Here is a 17497-nt window from a genome sequence, read left to right as displayed (position 1 = left end):
GGTCATTACTTGGGTACCTAGACGTTACCGCTGGCATGCTGCTTACAAGCTGAGAGATACTGTGCGCAAAAGTGAGATTTTGCTCTTTTTAGTCATTTCTTCTGGAAAGGATTGTTAAATAGGGTTTATTGATTGTTTCTTTACTACGGATTCCCGAGAACATTGAACCCTGCGAATATTTGCCGGGGAATAAAAATTTGCTTGTTCGTAAAATTTCAACTTCATAGAATCCGGTTTTCTTTAGATCGCGTTTTAACTGTATTGCGAAATGATTGCTGGCCTGGAAACCATTGATTGTTGACATCACAAGAGCATACCTGCCCCGTGTCAGCTGCTGCATGCTGCTGACCTGCCCCGTGTCCTCTGCTGCCGTCCCATTACGGGGCCGCTATACATGTATACACGCGTTCTGCTATATATACTCCGACAACAACGGGGCAAGAGAGCGGACTGTCGAATGTACAAGGTGATCCACTGGGACAAGTTCCGGGACCTCCTTCGCAGCTTCTCCCTGCAGGACGACATCCTGACGCATGTTGCCAGGTGTGCGGAGGCTGCCACGATCTGCTGCGAGGTCCCCTCAGGTCAGCCCATCCCGGACCTACTCCTCCTCCAGCTGCGGGCACAACGGCGCCAGGCAGAGCGGAGGGCTCTCCGCACAGATCGACCCGAGCACTGGACCCTCCACAACCGGCTCGATGCAAAGTGCCGCCGGTCTCACAACCGACGTCGCAGATAGTCGTGGGAGGGCATCTGTGCTTCCCTGGTGGCCGCCAGGGGGAGTGCCAGGGCGTGGCGTCTGTTCCGTTCGCTGCTGGAGCCTTCCATCCAGAGGGCCCCCTACCTGGCCATCGCAGTGGCAGGGGGACTCACCTACCAGCAGCTGGCGGACAAACTGGCAGAGGCCCTCCTTCCCCGGGAGCCTCCTCCAGCAGGACTCCACCCAAGGCGCCACTGCGTCCAGCCAGCCTGCAGCCATGCGGTGGACATCACGGCCGTCTGCTCCAGGGCCCTCACGAAAGGGGAGCTCTCTTCTGCCCTGCTGCACTCCAAGCGCCGCAGTGCCCCTGGACCAGATGGCGTCACGTACCAGATGCTGCGGAACCTGGACGACGCCATGCAGACGAGCCTGCTCCAGACGTACAACGAGGTCTGGTCCACAGGCCGCCTGCCTGAGGCCTGGCGCACAGCCCTGGTGGTCCCGGTCCTCAAGGCGGGCAAGCCACCTGCTGACCTGCTGTCCTACAGGCCGGTGTCCTTGACCTCGGACCCAGGGAAGCTCATGGAGTCCATGGCCTTGGGGAGGCTGGAGTGGATCGCTGCGGCCACACGCTTCCTGCCCGAGCAGCAGTCTGGGTTCCGGAGGCACCGCTGTACTGCTGACGCCATAGCCGACATCGTGTCCAGCCTCGAGGATGCACGGCACTCCCACCACGTCGTCTGCCTCACACTCCTAGATGTGAAGGGGGCATTTGACAATGTCTACCATGAGGCGATCCTCGAGGCCGTGAACTGCCTTGGCGTCACCGGCAACCTTCGTGGCTACATCCAGGGCTTCCTTCGGGACCGCACAAGCTGTGTTCGAGCTGGAGGCGCTACCAGCACTCCCCAGGCCCTCACCAGAGGGGTTCCCCAGGGCAGCGTGCTGAGCCCCATGCTGTTCAACTTGGTGATGGCCCAGCTGCCCACCTGCCTCCCAGATGGCCTGAAACTACCCGTCCGCATTGCTATCTACGCGGACGACATTGCCCTATGGTGTCGCGGACCACGGCGCCAGAGGGATCAGGTCATCAAGAACGTACAGCGGGCCATCACCAGGGTCGGCTCCTACCTGGAACGGGTTGGTCTGCAGCTCTCCCCCACCAAGTCTGAGGCCATGCTGCTCAACATCCGGCCAGGAGCACGCCCAGGGAAGACCTACCTCAGCGTCGCAGGACGGGAGCTCCCATGGCGGCATTCCTGCCGCTACCTGGGCCTCCTGATCGACCGCCACCTCACCTGGCGCCCAGCCGTCAAGGCATTCTGCCGACAGGCAACCAGGGTCCGTGGCGCCATCCGGAGTCTCCTGGCTGGGGGAAACGGTATCACCCCACAAATGGGGCTCCGGTTCTTCCAGGCCATGGCAGGGGCCCAGTTCCTGTACGCCCTCCCTCTGGTCCAGATGACCATACAACAGCAGCTGGCCATCGAGCGATCTCAGAGGGCTGCAGTCCGTCTCTGTCTGGGACTTCCCCGTGGCTCCCATATCTCGGCCACACTTGCAGAGGCTGGCGTGTGGCCCATGATGCTGCAGGCCCAGCGGACTGCGCTCCGCCATGCTGAGCGTCTCCACCTCGCCCCGGACGGGCGTCTTCTCCTGGAGCGCCTCCTCGGCCACCCTCATTCTCGAATGGGGAAGGTTGCCCAGGAGTTCGAACAGCTGGTGGGTGGGCAGCCGGAGCACCTTCCTTCCCCTCCACGACCGGACCTGGGCCATCAGTTCCGGGTGCTCATGCCACCACGGGGCACCAGGCCGAAGCGCCTCACCCCTGCAGTTGGCCTCCGGCAGGAAGCAGCAGCGACCCTGGAGGAGGACCTGGCCGGCTGCACACAGCTCTACACGGACGGGTCGGTCCTCATGGGTGCTTGCCCGTCTGCCGCAGCTGCTTGCACCGCTCCTTCGTTGGGAGAAAGCCGGCAGGCCAGGCTTCCGTTCGTGGCCAGCTCGACCACAGCAGAGCTGGCGGCCCTCCACCTGGCTGCCGACATCCTGGAGTCCCACCCCGCGCTGCAGACTGTGGCCATTCTGAGCGACTCCAGGGTGGCCCTTCAGCTTCTGCAAGAGCCACGGAGCCGGCTGCCCATCGTGCGCAAGCTGGCAGCCAGACTGGACAGCATCTGTTCCCATGGCTGCTCTATCTCCCTGGCCTGGATCCCCAGCCACGTTGGAGTCCCAGGGAATGAGGAGGCAGATGCCCTGGCCAAGGCTGCGCATGGACACCGTACCCCCTGCTCTACTGCTGTGGTGCCCCTGGATGTGGCCAGAGGCATCGCGGAGCGGCAGCTCCTAATGGAGCACCCCGACCCCAGGGTTGCCCAAGGGAAACCCCCACAACGCCTGCCAGACAAGGGGATCACAAGACGTCAGAGGTCCCTCCTGCTCCGGCTCCGCATCGGATGCTCCTGGACCGGGGCTAGGCTCCACCGCAAGGGTTTGGCCCTCACGGCGGACTGCTCCCGCTGTGGCCATTCGGAGGAGACCATCGACCACCTCCTCCTCGATTGCCCTGCCTTGGCCACCCACCAGGCAAAGCTGGCTGCCTGCTACAGGGACCTGAGCCTTCCATCAAACTCGGCCAGTGCCCTCCTCTTCCCCACCGGCCCCAACGCTTCCAAGGCGTTCCGGTCTCTCCTCGCCTTCCTGGAGGAGACGGGTCTGGACGGCTATTGCTAGCCCAAGGCAGCTGACTGACTGTTGACGGCGTCTCCCGCATCTGTATACTCCCCCCTTTTTTCCCTTTTTCCTTCTTCCTCTGAAACCCTACCTATCCTTCTCTCTATCTGCACGCCGGCAGTGGTGGTGGTGCTTTAACACCAGTCACAGGCCCGCGCATTTTCCTTTCCTCTTCCCCTTTCATCCACTTACTACTACTACTACCCAACCGGGGACAGTGGTATGCCGAATTTGGTAGGTAGGTAGGTAGAAATATAAAACCACAATTAAATAATAGCTAAACATTGTATACATGCAATTACTAATGGAAGCATTACCATATCGCACCGCAAGCCGAATTCTAGGCCCACCTTGAACCCCAAACGAAGCAAATTCTGTTTGGGACGTATGTTGAGGGGGTGCAAATCGACAATGGTTAGAAGTGCATCGTAAATTCCTCTGATAGATGTAGCTAAGCAGCGATCATTCCGCTAGGCGGCTTGCGTGCACGCGTAGCCGAGCATGGTGGCAATCCACCCCGTTTCAAATTGTATTACATTCCGTTTCCCAAAACGAGCGGCGCGTTCTTCGCTTTCTTCATCTAGTAAACCAAACAGCTAATGCTCGTTACTGCAATGTCTTCCAGACGGTGGCGGCCTTTTTTTTTAGCTGAAAGAAATAAAACACATTTCCCGAGTTTTCTTTCACGAAGACATAGTATGTGAGCTTAGTGGTCTTTGAGAAAGCAGACTTGCTTGTGGCGCCAGTTTTCAGATTATTGAACAAACAAATATGGGCCCCTGCTTTATTATTTGCACTCAGAAGCCTGTTATTCGTACGTTATGAGTGGTCTCTTTTGAGCAATCAAGTGCTTCGTATGTGAAAAACAGCACGTGCCGTGAATGCCTTCGCCAATGTACACCATGAAGGGCATGGTGGTGGAATTCTCCCGCAAGCTACGAAGTTCTTGACCGCTATTTGTTGGCTTTGTAATGAACTTCAATAACAACAAGGTGGCACTGCAGTAAGATTGTGGCATGAAAGCAGCAGAGAAAAGTGCCGAATGCGACAGCTTCCCCGCTGCATGCATGCGTCAGTCGAACATACATTTCTTTCGACAATTTATTTATTTATTCTAATACCCTCAGCGCTCGACAGGCATTTAGGAGGGGAGTGGGAAGGACATAAATTGGGTCAGATACAGTGCAGCACAAAAACAAAATAGAAGAAACAAAAACGCGGCAAAAATGAACAAAACATAACACAAAACAAGGCAAGAGAAGGCAAAGGGGAAAAAACAGCAATTCCCAATTCCCCAAAAAGAGAACCGGCTTCGAACCCGACCACGGCGGCTGCGCTTTTATTAAGGAAAAACGCTAAGGCGCCTGCGTGCTGTGCGATGTCAGTGCCCGTTAAATATCCCCAGGTGGTCGAAATTATTCCGGAGCCCTCCACTACGGCACCTATTCCTTTCTTCTTTCACTCCCTCCTTTATTCCTTCCCTTACAGCGCGGTTCAGGTGTCCAACGATATGTGAGAAAGATACTGCGCCATTTCCTTTCCCCAAAAACCAATTATTATTATTATTAAAAAACATTTCCGGCAGACAGCAAAAAGACAACGAAAATGAACGAAAAATAAAACTGTCTAAAATCTACAAATAAAGATTACATAGGGCAGTCTTAAAAGAACTTGGATTAGAAATATCGACAACGTGCCTGGGAAGGCGGTTACAACAGTCAGCAGTTTCGGGGACAAAAGAAAAAGCATGTTGAGTATGGCATGACGGAACACATACTTTGCGAAGATGGTCAATGCGGCCTGAAACATATGTAGGGGTAGTTAGTAGCCGGCTCTTAAGGACGGGATTGTAGTAATAGATCTTATGAAATAGGCATAAGCGCGAAATATTTCTGCGGAGGGAAAGAGGTGGCAATGATGAAGTAGTATTCATAGCAGTAACATTGGATATACGGTGATAATTGTAAAGTATGAAACGTGACGCACGGTTTTGAACAGGTTCGATTTCAGTAGCTAATGATGACAGGTCAGGACACCAGATAGATGCTGCATATTCCAATTTAGGCCGAACAAGTGTTTTATAAAGGAGCAATTTTATTGAAGCAGAAGAAAGGGAGAAGTTTCTGCGCAGGTACCCCAACATGCGGTTAGCATTGTTAGTAATAAATTCCACGTGCAGATTACAAGAAAGATTAGAAGTTATGTGCACACCAATTCACCTATACGAAGACAGTTTCAAGAGGGATAATATTGATGTCGTAAGTGGCTATTCCAGTGTAACGCCGAGAAACACGCAAATGTTTACACTTATTAATGTTAAGTTCCAAGTGCCATAATTTGCACCATTCTGAAACTTGGTTAATATCAGATTGAAGGAGAGAAGTGCCACAGTCACTGTTAATTTCACGGTAAATAACGCAAATGTTGTCGAAAAGACATACGGAAGAAGCAGTGTTGTTAGGCAAGTCATTAATATAAATGAGAAAAAGTAGGGGCCCTAGGACAGAACCCTGGGGAACGCCTGATCCCATTGGAAAGGAACGAGAGTGTGATTTATTAGCTGCCACGTATTGAGAACGATTAGTGAGGAAAGACTGAAGCCACGAGATGATGTTAGGGTTGAGATTGAGATTATTTAATTCGAGTAGTAGTAATTGGTGAGAGACTTTGTCAAAGGCTTTTGAGAAATCGAAGAATATACAGTCAGCTATGGAATCCCTGTCAAGAATGAAATGAATATCCTGTGTAATGTATAGAAGTAGCGTCTCGCATGAGAATAATTTACGAAACCCGTGTTGGCAATGACTGAAAAAAGAATGACTCCAGAAAATTAGCAAGGTGACAGATGACATGTTCCATGATCTCACAAGAGATGCTAAGAAGTGAAATGGGCCGATGATTATTAGGAGAATGTTTGACACCATCCATGTGCAGGGGAACCACCTTCCCCACCTTCCAGTCGCTAGGAATACAGTCAGACACGAGAGATTGTTGAAAGAGTTAAGCAAGAAGAATAGCACGGTAAACTTTGGAATTTTTCAAAATTTTCGAGTTTATGCTATCCACTCGGAATGATAATGACGTCTTCAGTTCGTCAATTATTTTTTCGATGCCAACAGAATCCATTATAATGGGGTTCATAGACAAGAAGTCGTGGAGTGGGTAAAGAGGCATTGCAGTAATTAAATCGTTAGTAAAAGAAGCTGTAAAGACATCATTAAGGACATCAGCACACATTTCACTGGGAATTACTTGATCGTCTAAAGGTTTAGGATTGATTGTAGATGGATCAGTTTTCTGAACAACGCTCAAAAATAGTTTGGGATTATTTAATAGCATCGACTGAAGAGTATCACTAAAAATGACTCTTTAGCTAGTTTTAGGGCTGACTTATATTCATACGACACCGGGGCACAGACTTGGACAGCGTGGCGGAACGAAACAGACATTTGTTTTTGATAGCCTTTTTAGTGAAGAACTAAACCAGGGCGAACATTTTTTAGTTAATACTTTTCTCAGGGGCGCATAAGAATCTGTCAGGTACGCAATTTTCTGCTTAAAAAGGTTCTGGTTAATTTCGATTGGACGCTCGTGATAAGACGGTAAGTACACATCGATAAAAACAGCAAGTTCACGATTTCTGGCCTCAAGATTGTCATTTTTGTAGTCACGGATGTATTTAGAATCGTTATTTTGGCGTTGTGACACGACGTTCAATGTAAAACGAAGCATACAATGATCCCTTAAGCCCGGCAAACAAGATATTGGAGTAACAAGATCAAGCTACGTGGTACGAACAAGGTCTAACAGGTAGGACGATGAAGATGTAACGACAAAACCATCGCACTCAGTGGAAAAAGGGCCGGCATAAGAAATACATTGGACCAAATAATAGTTGGAAAGTTGAAGTCACCAACTAAAAGAATAGGAAAATTTGGAAAGCGAACGTTAATCTCGCAAATAGCATCAAGAAGTTCTTCAAAGAAAGTGGCACTGTACGAGGGAGGGCGATAGCAAACGCCCAAAATCAATTTTTTTCACGCGCGTGCGCAGTTCAACCCAAAGAAGTTCTAATCCGGTAACAACATGAACAGGAGAAGAAAAATTGTGTCAGCAACAGCTAACAAAATACCACCACCGTTTCTGTCACCCCTGTCGTACCGATAAGTGGTAAAATGCTTGCGGCAATGGAATATTTCCGAGCTATCAACATTAGCTGAAAACCACGTTTCAATAAGGCAAACGATGTCGGCATCACATGCGTCGATAGTCGCACAAAGCTCATCACGTTTAGGCAGAACACTTCTAATATTAGTATAAAGAAACGATAATGAGCGATTGGACAGTGACGGGTGCCCACTACCGCTCACGCATCGTTAATCTGCGGGCGATTAACGATGCGTTAACACCGCTAACTTCAGAAACGCTGTCGTTAGGCTGATCGTACCAGTAACACCTGCCGTTCATGTAAAGCTTAATATAGCGCTGTTTGAAGAATAATCTTCACCTACACTAATGTCATTGTTTAAAACTTCAGAAGAAAAATCCTTGCCTTGTTTTAAAAGATGAGAACTTCGCAATAACTGGCCTGGTTTTATCTTCAGAAAACGCTCCTAGTCTATGAGCCCGTTCCATCGATAGCTCCGACGGTGGCAAATTCAAGGTTGAGGAAAGTAGATTCGCAAGTTTTTTTTTCAGTATCATGCCAGGCCTCAAAATTAGCGTCAGAAAGGCCATAAAACAGAAGATTATCACGGCGCTGCCTGTATTCGAGTTCCGCCTGATTAGCCCTCAATTTCGAATTTTCACTAGCTAGGCTATCAGCAATACATCGTAATCGTTGGCACTCCTGCAAAGATTCACTGGTAGCGGTTTTGCCTTCGACCACAGTTCGCCTACTATCAATATCACAAACGATTCTAAATTGCCTCCTGAATTGTTTTGATTTCATTGACAGTACTAATTACATAGACTTTGGTCTTCATTTTGGCGGCTCGAATATTCATATCCTGTAGCAGCCCAAACATACCACTTAGCTGCTTCCGCTGTGCATCGTCATCTCCTGCATCGTGGAAACGGGTATTGCATCGCGGTCCTGGGTTTTCTTCCACATCACCGAACAGCAGAAACAGCTCTTTAACAAAAACAACGCACTCACATAGCAAAGACAAAAATATTCCTGGGCGTGGGAACAGCAACAAGCAGGCATCGTCCGATTTACTCGCGTAATGACAAGTGCCATGACTGACCTGGGCAAAGAAACGGATGAAATAAAAGATCCGCACCACGCAGCTGCTCCCACGCCCACTGAACATTTCCGGAACACGCCAGCAGTTCTTATCGGCGACGAGTGTTGATGACATAGCCGATCCGGATGCCTTGATCCACGAGGAAGCGATCCAGCAGGATTGCCAGTGGTGGTCAGTCTTCACCGTGAAAGCTGACGAATTTTGTTGGCGAGTCGCTGCATTCCCGTGCTTCCGAAGTATACAAGGCGCCAAGCTGGAGACATAAAATAACCTGAGAAAAGAAACGGACGAAATTGAAGAGCCGCATCACATAGCTGCTCCAACGCCCACTGAACAGTTCCGGGACACGCCAGCAGTTCTTATCGACGAAGAGTGTTGATGACATAGTCGATCCGGATGCCTTGATCCACGAGGAAGCGATCCAGCAGGGTTGCCAGTGGTGGTCAAAGTCTTCACCGTGAAAGCTGTCAAAATTTGTTGGCGAGTCGCTGCATTCCCGCGCTTCCGAAGTATACAAGGCGCCAAGCTGGAGACATGAAGTAACCTGGGAAAAGAAAAGAAATAAATTGAAGAGCCGCATCACGTAGCTGCTCCCAGGCACACTGCAGAACCAAGCTGCTGGCAAAGCAAAGCAACTCTAATGTTTCACTGCCTGCACCGATGAATAGTCGCCACCGTCTAAATGAGTGCTTCAAGATAAATAGTACATCATTTAACATTGACTGCGTGCATGCAAATTCCCCTCGGAATGCGACGATTACGACAGATGCAGTCCCGCGCTGAGGTTGTTTACATTGCTGTGCACAAACAGTACTGCTCGTTTCCTTCACATAACACGCAAGGTGGGCTCTTCATATCTTAAATATTATCTGCTCTTGCACATAAATGTTAGTTTAACTTGTTTACACACTACGATAGCATTGCAATAAGAGACAATGATGTCATCACCTGCTTGAGAAATGGTTCGCGTAGGACCGGCGCTTCCCGCTACTTGTATCTGCTTCATTCAATGTCCCCAGTCAAATTCACCGTTCACAGCTCAGGTCGACTGCCCTAAGCTTATGCTCTGCAGCCCAGTTCACATCGGCACTTCTCCCTTATTGTATGCACGTCCTGCGATGTAAGCAGTCGTGGCTTTTTTCAAAGTCAAAGTTTATTAGACCAAACATTTTTACAGAATACATAAATAAATGCAAACTTAGACAAAGCTACGCTCGATGGCTATTTGCATTTACTAAAACTAGTCAGTTCGCTCTCCGCAAAAAAACCAAAATTGCGTACACGAATCATGCGGACTCGCTATACCTTGTAACAAAAGCGGCCGGGTGTTTGCCGCTGACAGGTATTTAAGAATCTGGAAAAAGTTCACCGCTGATTACCATCAAAGTGCGAAGATATGAAACGCAGCCGCTCGTTTCGCTTTTTTCAATGCACATAAGGTAGACACAAGCGAAGTTTCCCAGACCGTTGCCTTACCAGCATGAAGCTTTCGCTCGGCTGCACATGCCCAAGCATAGGCGGCAAACGACGAGCGGCATTGTCGCGTGGTGTTTTGCCGATGTCGCTTGTCTCGCCGCTGGGTTTTGTGTGCAGACACCGATTGAAAGCACATCTTCGCTGGTGTACACACGTTGTGTATGTCACGGTGGCTAGAATGAGGTCCAATAAGGTTTTAAAATTATAAGTTCAAGTAATGTCATACCAACTAGCATCCGCTCTCTTCTGGTTCCCACTAAGCTCATTCTTTACACGAATACGATATGCGGTCATTGGTCGTGCTGGCATCGTCGTAAGTATAGCGTGACAGACCTTCACGTCAGTGATGGCATCTGTATATCAACCAGTCCACCGACTGTCAATCGGCGCCGCATCGGCCTAGTGTCACTGGGCCCTACGTATACTGAAGAAAAACTGCATTATACTGTTACAACTTTTGCGGCAACAGTCGCTCATATATGACGGATGATCGCTACTTCGATCGCGGCGAAAGTACAGGAAACAAAAGACCTTGCTGTGCGCATTGCAGCGATGATTGCAGACGATGTTGGTCCGTGTGTGCCCTTATGATGTTACAGAAGCATTTAATATGGCGGTTGCTGCCGGTAGGAGGCTTTTCCCAGTATCAATTTTGATCGCATTTTTGGAATATAGAGTGCATGTAAGCAGCTAAAATTTTGAAAAGTGAGTAATAGGGTTTTGTATTAGTTACTGAATTATATAACTGTTATATGAAGAATGACGGTATCACGGCCCTTTTATGCCTTCACCTTCAAAGGTGGGCAGAAATAATGGCGAAAATACAAACGTCAAATTCACTTGACAGCAATAAATGTACCTACCATTAAATGTGAACATCTGGAGCTGTGCATCTGGAACATAAATATGAAATGGCAATCAGATTATTGCCCGACTCATTTTACTCAAATACAGACTTGGCTCGGTTTATGGGGTTCAATGTCCTGAAGCAACTGAAGTTATAAGGGACGCCGTTCTGGTGAAGGGCTCTTATTAATTTTGACCATGTGTGGTTCTTTAACGAGCAATGACATCGCATAGTACACACTACTGAAACGCGGCCGGCACGGCTTGTATCAAACCCAGGTCGTCTGGTCAGTAGTCACCCACTGCAGTGGGATAAATCATGGTTTAAGTATGCGAGCTATAATACTGAACCATACAGCATGAAGAAAACATGTAGTAAGCCATAAGAATACATTACTCATGGCTTTAGCAACCTGCAATGCTTCATTCGTCCTTAATTGAGTCACTGATTGCACTGTGCACTTGATGCTGCTTGTGAACGAACTACCAGCAAAATATCTGAATGAGGTAAAATGGGAGATGCTATAAAATAATGCAGAAAACTGCATCTGCTAAGGCACATAATAAAAACAAATCACTTTTATTTTAATGTAAAATAAGAAAATAACGAAATGAGTCAAAGTAAGAAAAGTACATGAATGTCAATAATGTTCTTTGTATATTCACAACTATGCAAATAATGCCTCAGCGATAATGCCAGTGATAATGTCAGTGATAATGCTATATTATGCATTCAGGGATTCAATTATATTGCAAATATTAGAAGAAAAAAGTTATGCTGACAGTTGTTGAACCATATAAGTGAACAATGCATGTTGCATGGTCACTACAGTGTTCTCGCACTGAGGAATGCTTTCATGAGGAGGTGGGGCTCTGTGCTCGCCATTCATACAATGACCTAAATTTGTTTGCCATTTTGTGCCTTTGCTAATCCGAAGCCAGGTACCACATGCACCTTACCTGCGCCAAGAAGACCATGCATACTGGGCACCATAGAACAAGCAGCAATTTCAGCGATGGCTCTTTTAACTCGCATCGAATATTGAGAAGATTGAAAGTACATATGCTAGGGTCGGCAGAAATAAGATGTTTTATGGGCCACATGTCGGCTTCGTGTGGCCGCTTGGAATCCGACTGTATGATCGAGAGACTCAGTCACAGGTAGTCTCCATGTGCTACAGCGGCATGAAAATGCGCCATATAGAAACATCCCTTATAGTGGGCACCTGATCTGGTCAGCACTGCTACAGTCGAGGTCGAGAAACGGTTCGTCTCTATTCTAGAGTCAAAGCTCGCAAAGCGGTCAGTGACAACGGTGCTTCCATAAAACTGGAAAGCCACATGCAGTTCACGCACATTCGCAGGGATGAAGGCCCGGCCAGATGGCTTTGGCGAGTTGGCAGTGTGTGTTCCATAACTGGGGATAGTTAATCTGCACAGAACCCTGAATTCTCAGCTCTACTACATGGGACCTAGATATGGCGCTTCTTTAGATTTTAATCTGAGGGTTAGATGCAAACTTCCTGGACAAGGCATATCCAGAATAAGTGCCTGACGGCCATCAATGTTTCCTTAAAGGTTATATAAAATGACACGTGACCTCATTCTCTGTTGGACCTTGAAATAAGTTCTTAGGACATGCGCTCCATATTTTGTTGGAGTCGTGGTCACCCAGGCAGTGTTATTTTTTTCATCATGGATGATCGAAAATCTGTGCTTGCATCAGGGCAATAATGGTAGATCACCACGTGGCACAGCAACTTTCCTACTTGAGCTCGGCCACTAATATCTGCACAGTGCACTGTTGTGACAGAAGCCAACATGGAAAAGAGGCAACGTGGATAAAGCACAGCCGGACTATCAAGCGTCAGCTGCCACATACTCACGGTGCACAATGCAAAAAGGACACTTATCTCAGTTTTGTGCCTCCTTATGAGCAGCCAGTATAACATCTATGACCACCTTTGTGTAGAAAACGACTTCTCCCATGGGGTGATAATAAGACCTCCGAAGTCCGGCTCTCCAGTTTCACAGAGGCGCTGCTCTCATTAACTACTTAAATTCTGGTATAGAGATGGGACTCAGCCTACAACGCTGCTGGGCCTGTTTCTTGACTTCCGCTAGAGCAGCGCTAGCCAGCGCAGCTGCCCATCTTAAGTGGAATTCATTTATGACATAGTTTCTGGCGGCTGTCGTGCGCGGCAACCACATGCCAAATCTTCAGTGATCGTGGATTCCAAGCAGTAATTGGAATACAGCACATGAAGAATGCATGCTTGCGAAGCAGAAGTTTTTGTATGCTATGTGCACTGCAAAAATGGCAGGCAGTGATGTCATACTGCAGTGCTGCTGCTGCACGCTAGTGCATATCACCCATATGCAAACAGCGGTGTCATTAGGGCCAGCAGTACCCATCAACTAGCTTGCGCCCCACCGCTCACTCCTAACAAACTCGTGCATCACATTAGTTTGAAGCTTGCTGCATAACAGGGGCAGATATTTCTGTACACAATCACAAGAAAGCCTACAATATGGATACCATAATATCTGCCTGTGGATATTACAAGAAGCAGGAAAGCCAGCATATGAAACGTGTTTTGGAACAAAGGATCGTTAATAATTAAGCATGTGTTTTTGACATGGAAGGAGGAGGCAATTGACAGTGAGACTCAGCAGAGCCAAGAGTAAGTAAATAAAAGATTAGCAATAGGAAATATTGTTCAGTATTTAAAAAAGTTGCAGCAATGCCGTAGGAATAGCTAGAGAGAGATAAAATGGCAACCTTTCTAGGACAATTCGAAACTGTGCTGAAAAACTGACTTCACATCAGCACGCATTACTAGAAAGAAACCAACAACCAACCGATGCGAAAACTGCCCGAGCAAGTGTAAATGCATGTACCGGTTGACATGAACAATCAAGGCTAACTTAAGTTGTGATAAGTGTAGGGCCCACTGTGACATACAGAAAACTGAACTTATAACACTGTCACATGGCATTCCTCGAAGGCTTTTCCAGCAAAGGCACCTCTTTTCACTAAACGACTGAAAGTTCAAAGGAACAGCAACGCAGCTACATTGTGCAGCCCAAAGGCGAGACAGTCGTTGAGGCTTAGCACCCGCTTTTGTGCTTGAGGCGGCTGAAGAGAGTGTTTTCAAATTGAAGAGAATTCTGTTTACTTGTCAAGCTCAGACATTTTTTTTATTTTAATAGCTTCCTTAAAAGAACTGCAGCCGCTAATATCATCAGCAGCATCAGGTTTGTATATTGTCATGGCCACCAGGGGCTCTCTGTGTAACTGCAACACTTTTACCTTTTTACTGTTTTGAAAGCTGGGCATAAAATATAAACACACATAAAAAATACAAACCCAGAGACACCATTCGTATTTCTAAATACGTTTTCAAACATCGTTGGCTGCATCTATCTTTTCTTCATTGCTTTTACTTTTTGATGTTGGGTAGCACTGCGATCGCAGGTTCTCGAAGGCCGCATCTTTGGGCTCCAAATGTCTCGGACGGTCGCCTTCCCCTCCAAGGTCCTTAACGGCAAACGTGCAACATTTGTGCCACGCATCTGCACTCCTTACGCCTTTGGATATAATGACCTGATTATCATAGGCCCTTGCGGTGCCCGTGTGGCAGAGGCATTATATGGGCAGGAATGACCGAAACATAATCAACCAGTCGAGGCAATTTACACAGCTAGCGGAAAGAAGCTAAATTACATAAATAATTGCAACGTGCAAACATTTATTATTAAAACAAACACTTTCAGAATGTCACTTTTTACATATAGAAGGGGTGCTCCGTAAGAATATACTTAATTACCTTCTGTCCGCATTACAAAGTTCAGCTCTTTTTGTGCAGATTGAGACAAGCCTAGAAATAAACAGATTAGCGGCTCAGTCTAATAAAATATTGGAAGTGACGGGACAGCAGGTGCATTAAAGTGTGGGCTAGGTGGAAAGGATACCCCATTTTGCAAGTGAATTGTTTTCAAAAGAAAAGAATACAAATGAAATCTATGAAAGGAACACTCCTAAACGTTCATAATGCACCATCCACTAGACCTTACAAAACATCCAGTAGACATCCAATCTCGCATTGTTATGGGAGATGAAACGTGAGTCAACCACCATGATCCACAGCCAAAACAAGTGTTCATGCTATGAAAGAAAAAAGGATCATCAACTCCAAGAAATTTCATGCGGCATTCTCAGCTGGAAATACAATGCAAACAGCAATCCAGAAAGTAGGAGGTGTCTTTTTTAGTAAAGATAACGCCACACAAAGAAATAACAGGTTACACCTACGCTTCATAAATAAAGCTAGGAATTGTGCGGGCAGTTAAAGCGAAATTGTGGGAAGTTGTCGGAAAATTTGCTGCTCTTTCACAACAATGCCCTAAATCACAAGTCTTTCATATGCACTATCTGGGATTATGACTATAAAGCGCAATCACTGAACCTGCTGTGCAGGCCTGTGTCCCGGTGGTTACTTTTTCTTACGTAACCTGAAGAAATCTCTGCACAGGCTACAATTGCCTGATGATAATGTAGTCAAGGAAGCAGTAACAGGTTTCCTCCTGCAGCAGCAAGAAATCTCTGTTGCAACGGAAACCATGAGGTGAAATGGAATTAGCGCTCTAATGTGAAGAAGGCTAGATAAGCAGCAAGTTTAATTTTCTCCTAAATGTTTTTATATATTCGGGCACACAACTAACAAACTAACAATACATGGATCCCCATGTCGTATTTTCCTATGACCGCTTAATAGTTTATAACCTAATTTTTTCTTGCTCTCGCCTGTTTCGGTTTCGATGCGAACAGTTCAGCGATGGCTATGATGTCCAAATATAGGTCATGTGGCAGATAAAAAACTGCGATATAATCCCTGCTTCTTCACACTTTGCAATTCCTGTTTTTGAGGCAGACTGGCTTTAGCGTTTTAGTGAATCAAAACGGCGAAGCAGCGATAATATTGTGGCGAATCTTTGCAGTGATTGTTCATTCTTCAAAGCTGCTGCCACCCGCTTTATCGCTTTCTTCGTGATGCAAGACAGGACCAGATTTATCTCGATTGATCGCATCCAGGCCGAGCTGATTCTATGTTGTTCCAGAATGTTCTATAACTTTGCACACTTTAGTAAATCGAAATTTTGCTATCGGCTTTGAATTGAGCACGCCAACGACGGTGGGCATTCTGTTCGACGACCGCCGAGGACGCGTGTTGCTACGCCGCCGCCAAGTGATCCAGTCCATTGTGGGCGCAAGTCAGCCCAATTAAAGAGTTTTGTTCAGACGCCAGTTTCGCTGTCGTTCTGCTCCCCGGACAGCAGTCAGCACTTCGTGAAAATATTGCTGCTTTTTCATCTGTCACGTGCCCTAGACGCAAAAGCTATCGCTCAGCTTTGAAACCCAAACCGAAACAGGCGAGCTGAATTTAGATTATAAGTTATACAGCCGCTGTAGGCAAATACCACATGGTGATCCGTGTATAGTAAAGTTTTGTGCATCAATAAAAAGAAGACAAAAAATTAGGTGTTTATAGTCCTTTAAACGTAAATACTTTTTGTCTGTGCGCTAACAGATAATACTGCAAGGCATGGGAACCTAGACATGTAACCATAGTAGACTTCAAATGGTTTTCAAGTTTCCAACTTGAACCCACTGCCCCATATCTTCATGCCAGTGACAGGAATTATCCTCAAGAATATTTGCAGGTGTAGTGAAAGAGATGAGTGTGAAACAAAATCTGCATGATTTATGTATGGGCTGGGTAATTTAAACGCCATTACCTGCTGCTCTGTGGTGTCTCGATATCGAATGAAATAGAAAAATGAGAGTCTCGGATTTGAAACAACGAGCTCATATAGTTAATAAGACCATTCGACAAGCGCAGTGTCACCACCACGAACACTGCCCCCCCCTCCCCCCGCTCATGCGGCGCAGCTGTGTCTCCTTGCACCATGCACCTCTCAGCCCTCTATTGTGATGCCACTGCACTAAACCTGTAACATACAGACTGAGAGGTTGTACACAGGAAGCAATATGATACTATAGTTGGATAAAACTCAAGCAACAAAGCAGCTTTTGCCCCTCAAAGGACTTCCCTGCAGCCAGTGGTATTAGCAGATTCTCATTATGTCGTTGACAATCCCCTTAGACCTGCTAGCTTGACACCACAGGGTATGGCAGATGAAGAAGGTTCATCATCATCAACCTGACTACACCCACTTCAGCAAAAAAAACTTCCCATATCCCTCCAATTAACCCGGCCTTGTGCCAGATGCATCCACATAATCCCCGCAAAATTTCTAATCTCATCCAGCCACCTATTTTTCTGCTGCCCTCTCCTACACTTCCCTTCTCAAGGAATTCAGTCCGTTACCCTTGCCTTCACATTGCCAATTTCTACTCGAGTTCAACTATATTATAAGAAACGCACGCTTGTTCGCTGACCCAATCTGCATGCTTGCTGTCTCTTAACGT

General features: G+C 47.2%; 1 protein-coding gene across 1 annotated transcript; it reads left to right on the top strand.

Moving 5' to 3' along the window:
* Positions 1-457: 457 nt before the first annotated feature.
* Positions 458-14671, top strand: LOC144125401 (uncharacterized). Its single transcript, XM_077658757.1, has 3 exons — positions 458-705; positions 778-3122; positions 14469-14671. Exons 1-3 carry the CDS (start codon positions 458-460, stop codon positions 14669-14671), a joined length of 2796 nt encoding a protein of 931 aa, XP_077514883.1.
* The last annotated feature ends 2826 nt before the right edge of the window (positions 14672-17497 follow it).

The sequence above is a fragment of the Amblyomma americanum genome, chromosome 1 (assembly GCF_052857255.1).
Source record: "Amblyomma americanum isolate KBUSLIRL-KWMA chromosome 1, ASM5285725v1, whole genome shotgun sequence".
Lineage (NCBI taxonomy): Eukaryota > Metazoa > Arthropoda > Arachnida > Ixodida > Ixodidae > Amblyomma > Amblyomma americanum.
This window is presented reverse-complemented; position numbering and strand designations above follow the sequence as displayed.

Coding starts and splice junctions, on each gene's coding strand:
- LOC144125401 (XM_077658757.1), top strand. CDS start 458: ATGTACAAGGTGATCCACTGGGACAAGTTCCGGGACCTCCTTCGCAGC. Junction 706..777: donor CACAACCGGCTCGATGCAAA/GTGCCGCCGGTC, acceptor GGTGGCCGCCAG/GGGGAGTGCCAGGGCGTGGC. Junction 3,123..14,468: donor AGACAAGGGGATCACAAGAC/GTCAGAGGTCCC, acceptor GATGTTGGGTAG/CACTGCGATCGCAGGTTCTC.